General features: G+C 44.3%; 1 protein-coding gene across 11 annotated transcripts in view; it reads left to right on the top strand.

The window, feature by feature from the left end:
* MTAP (methylthioadenosine phosphorylase) overlaps positions 1–12,302 on the top strand; it is a 355,183-nt gene that overhangs the window by 217,665 nt on the left and 125,216 nt on the right. For all 11 annotated transcript variants that reach the window (XR_010148751.1, XR_010148750.1, XM_054657987.2 and 8 more), the window contains one exon: positions 11,641–11,727. Coding sequence is in view for 9 of the 11 variants with exons in the window: in XM_054657987.2 (XP_054513962.1) it covers positions 11,641–11,727 (87 nt within the window). In the remaining 2 variants the exon portion in view is untranslated. The remainder of the gene's footprint in view (positions 1–11,640; positions 11,728–12,302) is intronic.

Below are 12,302 nucleotides of genomic sequence, written 5' to 3'. Positions count from 1 at the left end.
CTACACTCGACTGCTGTTTTCCCGGGAGAAGGCGAATTTCTGCGGTCAGTGTGTAATCAGCCAGATTAGTTTATTAAGCCCTTGCAGGTTTAAATGAGCCACTTAGAATGAGAGGAATGGTGAAGGGTGTTGCATCCAGACTTACATAGGAAACTTATTTTGTCGTTTTGAAAAGAATCTTGCATCCAGCAAATATTTATAGAAGGCCTCTCCCCTGCCTTCATTGTTTGGCGGAAACAAGGCAGAAATGGTTTTCATGAAACTCGTGTGAAGTATGTGACTTCTCTTAGGTGCTCATCTATAAACTGAGAATTTTACTGCAGAATTTGCTAGGAGGGCTAGAATTATATTGTCTATGTTGCACATGGTAGAAGCTTATTAAGTGGTAGTGCTTATAAGTGGGGGAACTGAGATTAATTTTGAATGATCTTTTCCCCAAGAATTATTAAGTTATTGTGTTAGGTATCATTAGGCCACAACTTTTCACCTTATCCTTGCAGGAATACACTTCAAGCGCCATTAAAAATGGAGAAATGGTGTTTAAAACAGTCTTACTTTAATCTGGTTAGCATTCTCCCTGCCACAGGGTTTCCCTTCAAATTAATGCAGTGCATTTAAGTGCAGAATGGGCAATGGGATTCTCAGAGACCTGATGTAAATATTGAATAGTGTGTATTTTTGGTCTTGGCAAGCTTCTGGATATAAAATTAAGAGGTACATATGGTGCTAGGACTGCCTGCTGATTTCTCTTTTAATTTAGAACAGATGACAGCTTTGCCATAGAGATTCCATGATGCCAGCAGCGTATTCCCCGGACTTCTAAGGCAACATTCTGTATAGAAGATGTGAGGTGCCAGTGTCCAGAGCAAAATAGGTTAATAAAAACCACGTCCTATTCCCAAATTATAGAATGATGGGGCTGGAGTATTCCTTCAAGACCATCCGTATAGCCACACAAACCCGTTTTGCGGGTGTAAAGTTGAGGCCCAGAAAGGTCAGCTAAGTATCCAGAATTACACAGCTGGACCTAGATAATGACAGAATTGGGCCTAGAGCCTGGCATTCCACCAACTAGATGTGAGGCATTTCTGAAATCTGAAGTGTGGTCTCTGCCCTGTTTTCTTGTGACTTAATGCACAATTAAAATGAGCACTTGATAGAATGTCCATCTTGAAGAGGGAGGCAGAGGGTATGCAGAAAGCAGGCTGCCTCCAGTGCCCGCTGGACACCACCCAGGTATAGGTATAGGAGGCACATGTGTGTCTGAAGCCCGTTGGTGTCACTGGCAGGTCCTTTGAGAGGCTGCTGGATTTAAATACAGTAACATGTAACACACTCAGCCCAGTTCCAGGTACTCCTTTAATGTCAGCCCAAGTACCTCTCTTCTTAAAATAGAGATATGAACAGGGGGTGGATCTTAAACTCATTCTCAATTTTAGAGGTGCAGTTAACTCATGCAAGTGAAAGATTCCACTGAGTTTTGGATTGGCAGTATAATATTTGGCATATCTTTCAAATCTAGCCATCTACTGGTGGAATCCTATTCAAAAATATTTATTGAATACCTGCTAGACACTGGGGATGCAGCTTTGAGTAAGCGAGGCCTTTATTTATTTTCTTCAAGTTTATATTCTAGTCAGGGTGGGAAACCAACTGACATGAAAGTGAAACAGCAATAAGATTCCATTGGGTGAGGGGTGTCAGAAAAGACTCCTAGGGAGGTGGATTTTAAGCTGTGCAGTAGTCTGCCTCCAAAATCTGTATGTTGAAACCTAATCGCCAATGTGATGGTATTAGAAGATGGGGCCTTTGGGCGTGATTGGTGTCATAAAGGTGGAGCCCTCATGAATGGAAGCAGTGCCCTAACAAAAGAGGCCCCAGAGAGCTGCCTTATTCCCTCTACTGAGAGGACACCATCTATGAGCCAAAACGTGGGCCTTCCTCAGACACTGAATTTGCTGTGACCTTGAACTTGCTAAGCCTCCAGACTATGAGAAATTTCTGCTGTTTATAAGCCACCCAGTCCTAAGATATTTTGTTATAGCAGCCTGAATGGACTTAAGCTGATAGTGAAAATAAGGATAAAGGGTAAAGATCCAAGTGAAGACCTGAGGAGAGAGATGGGGGTAGGAGAGCGAAAACCAAGATGTTGCAGAAGTGAGCTCAGTGTAGTAGGAATGGAAATCACGGATGCACAGTGAGAATTGGGTGGATGCAGCTCATAAGGCCATCCTTGTAGACCGCGATCAAGAATTTTGATTTTAAATGTTTTGGAAACTGTTGAAGGGTTAAGAGTGGGAGGTAGCATTTGATTTACATTTTAAAATGATTACCCTGGCTGTTGTATACAGAATAGCCTGTGGGCAGGGGAAGAGCTAAGAGATCAGGCCAGAAGTCTTGGTGCTGGGGCTGAAGTCTAGGGTGGGAGCCATGGAGGTGGTGAGGAATAATCAGATTGGGGATAGAATTTGCAGGTAGAACACAGAGATGGGTAAGATGTGGGGAGTGCAGGAAGAAGAACAGGATGATTTCTGCTTTTGACCTGGAAAACCAAAAAGATGATGATACTGGTGGATCATTTCAAAGTGGGTGATAAGGGGCCACGAGTGACTCCTTGGAGCCAAGGAGGGTGAGTGTAGGATTCCTTCCTCCCAGATACTGCTGGTTAGGGGGCCAGAGGCTGGGATGCTGAGGGGCCTCTTTGCTGTAGGAGCAGAGTGGGTGGCAGCTTGAGGGAGGGAGGAAGCCACCTGGAGTGAGAGTAATTCAAGCAATCTTTTTTGTGGTTCACTGCAGTGAGAGATGGTCCAGGCAGGGAGTGAGGATATTACCTGGGGGTTAGCCATGGAGAGAGGCAGCAGGAGCCAGAGGCTATGGGATTAACACTGCCATTGTCTGAGAGGACCTCAGGGAGACATTGTCCTCCAGCATCAGCCAAGGGCAGGTGGTATTCCTGACAGAGGGCCAAACCAGTCTTTGGCACCCAGATACAGGGCATTCTGGAGGGCTCCTGCAGTGTACCATGGCTCCCCTGGGCAGCCTCCCAGCTTTCATTCTGGGAGATTAAAAATAAGACTTGGCCAGGTGTGGTGGCTCATGCCTGTAATCCCAACACTTTGGGAGGCCCAGCTGGGCAGATTACCTGAGCTCAGAAGTTCAAGACCAGCCTGGGCAACATGGTGAAACCCCATTTCTACAAAAAATACAAAAATTAGCCAGGCACGGTGCTGCACGCATGTAATCCCAGCTACTCAGGAGGCCAAGGTGGGCGAATCTCTTGAGCCCAGGAGGCAGAGGTTGCAGTGAGCAGAGACTGCGCCATTGCACTCCAGCCTGGGTGACAGAGTAAGATCCTGTCTCAATAATAATAATAACAACAACTTGTTAATCATGGTTGCTGTGACAAGGAGGGGATATGGTCCCATTGTAGGTTGGTAGTGAGCTATCAACATAATGATGTTAAGGGAGATGGACAAGTCATGGTTTGTAGACTGTGGAATATGGGCCTTTACACTCCCTGCTTTGCTGTCTCGAGTGTGGCCTGCAAGGGCCTTCAGCCTGAGAGTCCTTGTGTGGCTATCTGAAACTGAGGACAACCTGCAGGCCCCAGTTGAAAATCAAATGACCAACAAGCCTTCATTTTTTTTGCCTAGGGACACAAGGGCATTTTGGGCAGGACAAGTATTTCTTTTGTAGGACTGTCCCAAGCATTGCAGGACATGGAGTACAACCCTTAACCCCCTCCGCAGAAATGCCAGTAGCACTCCCCCTAGTCATGACAGCCAGAAATAGCCCTGTTTCCAGATACCCCCAGGAGAGCTGTTTGACATTGAGTTGAGGACCCCAAGGCTAAATCCCAAAAAAGACTACCTGCTGAAGAGAGGTAGGAGCAGCCAGGTTTTGTACTGCTCAGCAGAGTAAAAGGAGGAAATAAGGGCTTTTTTTGTTGCTTTGAGGAAGTTTATTTTGATTTTTTATTTTTGCCAGGAGTGGTAGGGTATACAGAAACAGTGACTGATGGTAATACATTATTTCACTTTATTCTCTTGATAATTGTATGGATTAGTAAAAATCTTACCCTATAGGTACAGCTGAGGAAGCAGTTAAGGAAAATGTTTGTATGCAGTGGATTCTGGATCCTCACCTGTGGTTGTAGTCATGGCATTCCAGCCTGTGCCTCAAAAGCATCTAAAGCAGTGGTTCTCAAAGCGTGTCATGCATTCATATCACCTGGTCATTTGCTAGAAATGCAAGTTCATAGGCCCCACCCCAGTCCCAGTGAATCAGAAACTCTGGGGCTGGGGCCCAGCAATCTAGGTTTTGACAAGCCTTAGAATATTCAGATGTCCACTGAAGTTTGACAGCCACTGACCTAGAGAGCTTTGGAAAGGGTGGCCATCTACATTTTTAACAAGTTCTTCCCTTAGTGTAATAGTTTCCTGTTGCTGCTATAACAGTTTTCACAAATGGAGTGGCTAAAGACAACACACATGAGGCCGGGCATGGTGGCTCATGCCTGTAATCATAGCACTTTGGGAGGCTGAGGTGGATAGACTGCTTGAGCTCAGGCGTTCAAGACCAGCCTGGGCAGCATGGTGAAACCCCATCTCTGCAAAAAATACAAAAAAATTAGCCAGGCATGGCGGTGCACGCTTGTAGTTCAGCTCCTTGGGGGCTGAGGCAGTAGGGTCTCTTGAACCCAGGAGGTTGAGGCTGCAGTGAGCTGAGATTTCACCACTGCACTCCAGCAGCCTGGGTGACAAAGTGAGACTCTGTTTCCAAACACACACACACACACACACACACACACACACACACATATTCTCTTACAGTTCTGGAGTCCACAAATCCAAAATGAGTCTTACAGGGCTAAAATTAACATGTGTATCGGGCTGGTTCCTCTTAGAAAAACCATTTCCTTGCCTTTTTCAGTCTTCTGAACCTGTAGAACCATGAGCTAAATAAGCCTCTTTTCTTTATAAATTACCCAATCTCAGGTATTCTGTTATAGCAGCAGAAAACAGACTAAGAAAACTGTTGGGCTTGTAAGAGATTGGGACACGGACACATACAGAGGGAAGACCATGTGAAGACACATGGAGAACGCTGCCATCTACAAGCCAAGGAGACTGACCTTAGAAGAAATCAATCCCAATCTCACCTTAATGTTGGACTTCTAGCCTCCAGAACTGTGAGGAGATAAGTTTCTCTTGCTTATGGGGAAAACCTATTTCCTTGCCTTTTTTAGCTTCTGGAGGCACCAGCACTTCTTGGCCCATGGCCCCACATCATGTCCCTTTTTCTCTCCCTCTGCTTCTATCATTATATCACTTTCTTCCTCATTTGACCTTCTTGCCTCCTTGTGATTTCATTTAGGTCCCACCCAGATAATCTAGGATAATCTCCCCATCTCAAGATCCTGGATTTAATCATATTTGAGGTAACATTCCCAGGTTCTGGGAATTAGGATGTAGCTAGGATCTCTTGGGACAGGGGCATTGTTCAGCTTGCCACACTCAGCCCACGTTTTAAAAATTTATGGTCTAGGGGCTGGGCGCGGTGGCTCATGCCTGTAATCCCAGCACTTTGGGAGGCCGAGGCGGGCGGATCACAAGATCAGAAGATCGAGACCATCCTGGCTAACACGGTGAAACCCCGTCTCTACTAAAAATACAAAAAATTAGCCGGGCACGGTGGCAGCCTCCTGTAGTCCCAGCTACTTGGGAGACTAAGGCAGGAGAATGGTGTGAAACTGGGAGGCGGAGCTTGCAGTGAGCCGAGATCGCACCACTGCACTCCAGCCTGGGCGACAGAGCGAGACTCCATCTCAAAAAAAAAAAAAAGAAAGAAAGAAATTTATGGTCTAGGCCCTAGAGCAGGTTGCTTAGTTCTGAGGGCACTTTAGAACCACCTGCGGAGCTTTAAAAACAAACTACGCCTTGCCCAACTAATCAGAATCCCTGGGGCCTGGGCTTTGGTATTGAAAGCTAGAGAAGGGGAATGTCCTAGTATCCAGCAGCTGGTTCAGGAGGGTGGGTGGCTCCCACCGTTGCTCCACAGGCATAGGAGAGCTCTAACAAAGTATGCATTAGGGAGAGTCCTCCTCTAAAAATATCTGGCCATTTCAGCAGGTGAAGTGTGTCTTTAAGAGGGTGTCTGCCCTTTAGACTGATACCTGTACTTCTCAAGGGGCATTTGCTCAAATAAAAACCATGGATGTTTTGAGCGCTTGCATCATCCAAGCTTCTCTGACTAAAATATAGAGTCACTGTATTAGTTCGCTAGGCCTGCTATAACAAAGCACTACAGAATGGGTAGCTTATGCAACAGAAGCATTATCTCCTCACAGCGCTGGAGGTTAGAAGTCCAAGATCAAGGTGAGATCAAGGTGGATTTCTTGTAAGGTCAGTCTGCTTGGCTTGTACATGGCAATGTTCTCCATTTGTCTTCACAGGGTCTTCCCTCTGTATGTGGTTATATCCCAATCTCTTGTAAGGACAACAGTTTTCTTAGTCTGTTTTCTGTTGCTATAACAGAATACCTGAGACAGGGTAATTTATAAAGAGAAGAGGTTTATTTAAAAGAAATGAAAGGGAGACGAGGGAGATAGGAAAAGGAAACAAAAAAGAGAGAGACAAACTTTGCTTCATAACAACCCACTCTCACTGGAACTAATCCAACCCAATGAGAGCAAGAACACCCTCCCCTGGGACTGCATGAATCCCTTAATGGGGGTGGATTATTACCATGGCTCATGACTCAAACTCCTCTTAAAGGTACTACCTCCCAGCATCACTATATTTGGGGACCAAGCCTCAACATGAGTTTTGAAGATGACCACATTCAAACCATAACATGAGGTATACTGCATTAGGGCCCATCCCAGTGACCTCATTTGATCTGAATTACCTGTTTAAAAACGGCAAATATAGTCACATTCTGAGGTACTGAGAGTTGGAACTTCAACCTATGAACTTAGGGGAGATACAATTCCATCCATAACCATTACCTACAAGGGTGGCCTACAGAGGGGGTGTCTTGTCAGAGATGGAGACCCCAGCTATCCCTGTGGACCCTATTGCAGGTTTTTAACAGTCCTCACAGCCTGAGACAGTTGGTTGCTCCCTCTCATACAGCTAGGCTTCCAGGATTTTGCAAGGCCCTGACAGGCCTCAAAGCCATGTCAGCCTAATAATGAGGGCCTCCGTCTGCTGTGCTTGCCAAAATTGTTATGGCAACCAGAGCTAAAGGACTGCAGTGCTCAGATCGGGCTGTGCCAGCTCCAGCTCTGGCTCGCTTACCTTATCATGAGCGTGAGGCACTCAGAGGCAGCCCATCTCCCTGGCATGAGCTAGTCTCAACCGCTTGGGGTGATGGTATTTTGAAAATGCCATTATAGAGTGCTGGGTTCCTAACGGCAGTGCGCCCAGGCCTCAAAGTGATGGTGAATGGTTTCTGGGACAAAGAAGGGCTGGTAAAATCTCTTGTAGCCAGGTACTAGAAGACATAGACAGAGTAGGGGTTACTATGCACCCTTTCCACATTGCTAGAAGTAACTGTTCTGACCAGGTGAACTGGTATTTGGATAAATGCTTTCACAGTCTCAGAGAAGTCAGACCCTTGGACTGATTTGTTCTTGAACAAAAAAAATTTTTTTTTCACTAAGAAAATGCTTTCTTTGGGGTGTCTTTAGAACATGTGATGTCAAGACACAACAGCAAGCGCACATACAGTAAGACATGGCTGTCATAGAACAGATTGTGCGTGAATAAAGGGTTCACACCACTTCCACCCTTTACACAGTAACAGAAGGCTCTAGGCCACCTACCTCCTCCTTGGCTCACTTAAACTCTTCCTCCTCAGCCGTGGCCTCCTGCTACTGCTGGTACTCAGACACCAGGTCGTTCATGTTGCTTTCAGCCTCGGTGAATTCCATCTCATCCATGCCCTCGCCCGTGTACCAGTACAGGAAAGCTTTGCACCGAAGTATACCTGTGAACTGCTCTGAGATGCCCTTGATCAGATCCTAGATAGCAGTGTGGTTGCCAGTGAAGGTGGCCAGACATCTTTAGCCCCCAGGGTGGGAAGTCACACACAGCTGTTTTTATATCTTGGGGGATCCAACCAACAAAGTAGCTGCTGTTCATGTTTTGGGCATTAAGCATGTGCATGTCCACCTCCTTCATGGACATGTGGCCCCTGAACATGGCAGCTACCATTACGTAGCAGCCATGGCAGAGGTTGCAGGCAGCCATCATATTCTTGGCATCAAAGAACTGCCAAGTGGGCTCACGCACCATGAGGGCCCAGTACTGCTGGTTGTCCCGGCTGGTCAGCAGGGGGAAGCCATACATGAAGTGCAGGTGGGGGAACAGGACCATGTTTGCGGCCAGCTTCTGCAAGTCAGCATTGAGTTGGCCAGGGAAATGCAGACAGATGGTGACCCCACTCATGGTTGCAGACACCAGGTGGTTCAAGTCACTGTAGGTAGGTGTGGGCAGCTTTAGGGTTCTGAAGCAGATGTCATAGAGAGCTTTATTTATTATCAATGCAGAAGGTCTAGTTTTGAGAAGTTTGGTTTGATGGTCAGTCAGTGGAAAAGTGTGGCATAAGCCACTAGCTTTTAAAATCTGTCAAGGACCTTGATTGACTCCCTATTTCAGAACTCTATCTTGTGTAATAAAGAAGTCCTGGCTGGGCAGAAATTCCATCTCAGGTCTTGAACACATTTCCTACACAGTCTAGAATTAACTGGTCTGAGGACTGACGCTTCCTGCCCAGGAGGCCTGGCAAGGTCTTGTCATTGTTTCCTGAGGGTGGATGAGGTCATTAAGAAAGAGTTTTCCTCCCCTCTGAGATGATTCACTCAGATACCTGGAGTCACTGTTTCTGTGCTTGTTCTGTGACCTTCGTCATGAACTTGACCTCTCTGAGCATGTTACCTCATAACATGGAGACAAATAACTTTTCTAATAAGGTGTAATGTTATGGAGGACTCCAGGGGATATTCGGAGAGGGCACATCATAGTGGTTAAGCCTGAAAGACCTAGATTTGTATCCCAGCTTTGCTCCTTATGATTGGCCCTTGGACGAGGTTTTTAATTTTTGTGCTTCTCTTTCTTCGTTTGTAAAACGGGTAACATTCTGTAGGGGCCATCTTATGGTCCTGATGATGAAATAAGGTAAGGCCACTGAAGCACTTAGCACAGTGCCTTTAACATGTAAGTCCACAGACACAGTTACTTTATAACTAAGGCAGTACTGAGTTGACACAAACTTAGAGACTCAAAGGAATGTGGATAGAATTGGGCCATCAGTGCTTGGGTACTTCATCCCAGTTGTACTTTGCTGTGGAGCCAGCAGGTGGCGACATTGGCCACATCTTGGCCCTGCTGGCCTCCATCTTAGAGGTCCAGTTTCCTGGGATGGCGGGACTCAGTTGCTACACTTGTCCCTGTATCCCTCGCACAATGTAGGTTTCCGTAAACAACTGGACCTAGTAAAGTGACTGGATGGGCTTGCCTGCAGATCATTCCAGAGCAGTAGCCACTCTTGCTTTCATGTCCAGGGCTACTACATGTTCCTTGCTGAGGGCTGAGTTGCCAGCTACCTGGTGCAGAGTCATTATGCAGCCAGATGGTGCAGACTGAAGCTTGGGGTTGCTGAGAGTGAGCTCAGGGGCTCTGAATTTCAGCGGGACACCTGGTTAGCATTTCTCAACAACTGCTACGATGCTGGGCAAGTTCACCTAAACTCAGAGGGTGGCTCCAAACAAAGCCCAACTCGATTTGTGTATTTGATCCCGAGCATCCAGTGTTGAATCCAGAATCTGAGATGCCCTGGCTCAGGGAACACCCAGAAACAGCCAGGCCAAAGTGGTGATAAGTTAAAAAGCTAGTAGCTGAATCCCCAGGGAGTTGGCTGAGAGTAATTTCAGAGTCAGCAGTTCATATCTGTGTCCCAGGTGAGGACATGGGCTGGATGGTTTCTTAGCCTCCTCATGACCTGTGGTGCTTCAGAGGTCCACGGAATGAAGGATAAGATGGAGAAGCCAGGCTAAGGAAGGATTGGGATTTCCTAAAACAGTATGAATTTTTGTTATTTTCTATTGAAGTGCTGTAATTTAAATGTATTGACTTAAGTGAACACTTCTGTTGATTTGAAAGCTATAATACTGGTTACTCTTTGTTCGTTGACATAAAAGTGTGTTAACCTCCTGTGGTTTTAATAATATACCTCCACAAGATGGCGCCAACATCAAAGCCTGGCTTTGCCACTTAAGGAAATTGTGGTGGACAGTCACAAATTATGTAACCATGTCATGGGAAACAGGCAGAGTTCTTCAGTAAAAACCTCACTAAATTGTCCCTATTTTCTTGTTTGTTTTTTGTTGTTGTTGCTTTTTGTGTGTGTGTGTTTTGTTTTTTTCAGGAAACTGAGCCAGAAAGGTAACCATTTTTTTACGTGTTGATAGGACTCAACTTGTGTAACCTGACCTGAAAATTATTTAATGCAGATGTTCACTGAATTCTTAACCCTGGAATTTTTTTCTTGAGGCCTACTTTATTTTATTTAGTTACCCTTGTGACAATAGATTTAAAGCTTTTCATTGAAAAACAACAATGCTCAGGTCACTTCGCATTAATTAGGTTTCTAATAAAGTTAGCCTGGCACTGTTTACTCTCTCCTTTAGGAGGTACCAGCCCAAGGAAATTTCCCTAATGATTTGTTACTTATTTTTAGTTTTAACAGTTTAGTTGATTTTTATTTATTTTTGTAATTGTTCTTGTTTGTCTTTCTTAATCATCAAATTAGATCAACTCTCAGAGGATAGTGCTAGGTTTCTTTAACTCAGACAAGGACTTTCAAGATAATCTCTGAAAAATGCAATACAATGCATGAACTTAAAAAAAACTTATAACTACCTTTTGAATTACTTATTTATATTTGCATAAATGTATTTACTGAGTAATATACATGAGTATGCTATATGTATATTTACAACATGTAAATATGAATTTGCATACATATATGAATGATTGTTTTCATAAATGTATATGTGGGTAACTTTTCATGCAATTTCAGTCTCCTCTGTCTGCATTCTCTCCTAGCTCTGTGATTCTAATGGCGTGGGAAAGATAATCTCTCATTTCTTTATCAAATAGAACAGTGAGGAGAAATCAATACCAAATGGAATACCTAATATTTTATATCCCAGCAGTCTTCTGAACATTGTTTATTCTATAGTCCATTTGACAGAGAAACAAAATTGATCAGAAGGTACTTTCCACTACCATACTTGCCTACTTTTAGGTTTGATTTTCTACCTTGAGTTGGTTAAAATACCTCTCTATGCTGACTTGTAATTCAGACAGTCAGAAGTAAATGTGATGTAGTCCAAAAAGGTGCCCTACGTTTTGGTTACTTATAGAATATAGAAGGCCTTCAAATGTTTGTTGATTTTTATGGAAGGCTTTGAAATATCTGTTGGTTGATGTTCAGTAATTTTCAGATTTCAAAAAAATAACTAGGGCTTGGCAGGAATGGAGAAGAGCATATGAATAAATGAATTTGCTTAGAATCTTATTTCTAATAAAAATTACCAAATACAATAATCTTCTCTGTCTTTTTCTCTCTTAGATTGGAATAATTGGTGGAACAGGCCTGGATGATCCAGAAATTTTAGAAGGAAGAACTGAAAAATATGTGGATACTCCATTTGGCAAGGTTAATATCCAACTTGTGGAGACATGTTAGTTTTTTAGTTTTTTCATTTCTCCTTGCTGGCTTGATTTTTGAATTAAAAAAAAAAAAAAGAATTGCTTTTGTTTTGGCAGCCCAGGGCTGTCTGCTCCCAGCAGAGAGGGCCAGAAGTTCTGCTGTTGGGTTCCGTCAGCTGAGAAGGTGTCTGATGGGCGCCTCACACTTTGATGTTTTGAGAAAATGGCTACTTAGTATGTAAATCACTTCTCATTCTGTTGCTGGAAATCAGATACTCATTTCAGACCACAGACTCATTTCAGACTGTACTTTTCAAATCCACATTCAAATCTTCTAATTTGTGGCCAATAGGTCACACCACACTAATTAGGGGACAGGCTGATGACTAATAGGATGAATTATTGTTACGAAGCGGCATTTGAGTGGAAAGAATTGTTTTGGGGAATTAGAACATACCTGATGTTAGTTGAATGTGTAACTGAGCTAGAAATAAAATGCTCCTCCTTTTATAGGAGAGGTTGCTTGTTCTCCAAGCCCATGTCACTCAGCCTAGGCCGGGGTGAGGGTGTCTGCATTCTCCT

The sequence above is a fragment of the Pan troglodytes genome, chromosome 11 (genome assembly GCF_028858775.2).
Source record: "Pan troglodytes isolate AG18354 chromosome 11, NHGRI_mPanTro3-v2.0_pri, whole genome shotgun sequence".
NCBI lineage: Eukaryota > Metazoa > Chordata > Mammalia > Primates > Hominidae > Pan > Pan troglodytes.
Note: the sequence above shows the minus strand (reverse complement) of the source record. Positions and strands in the feature narration are given on the sequence as shown.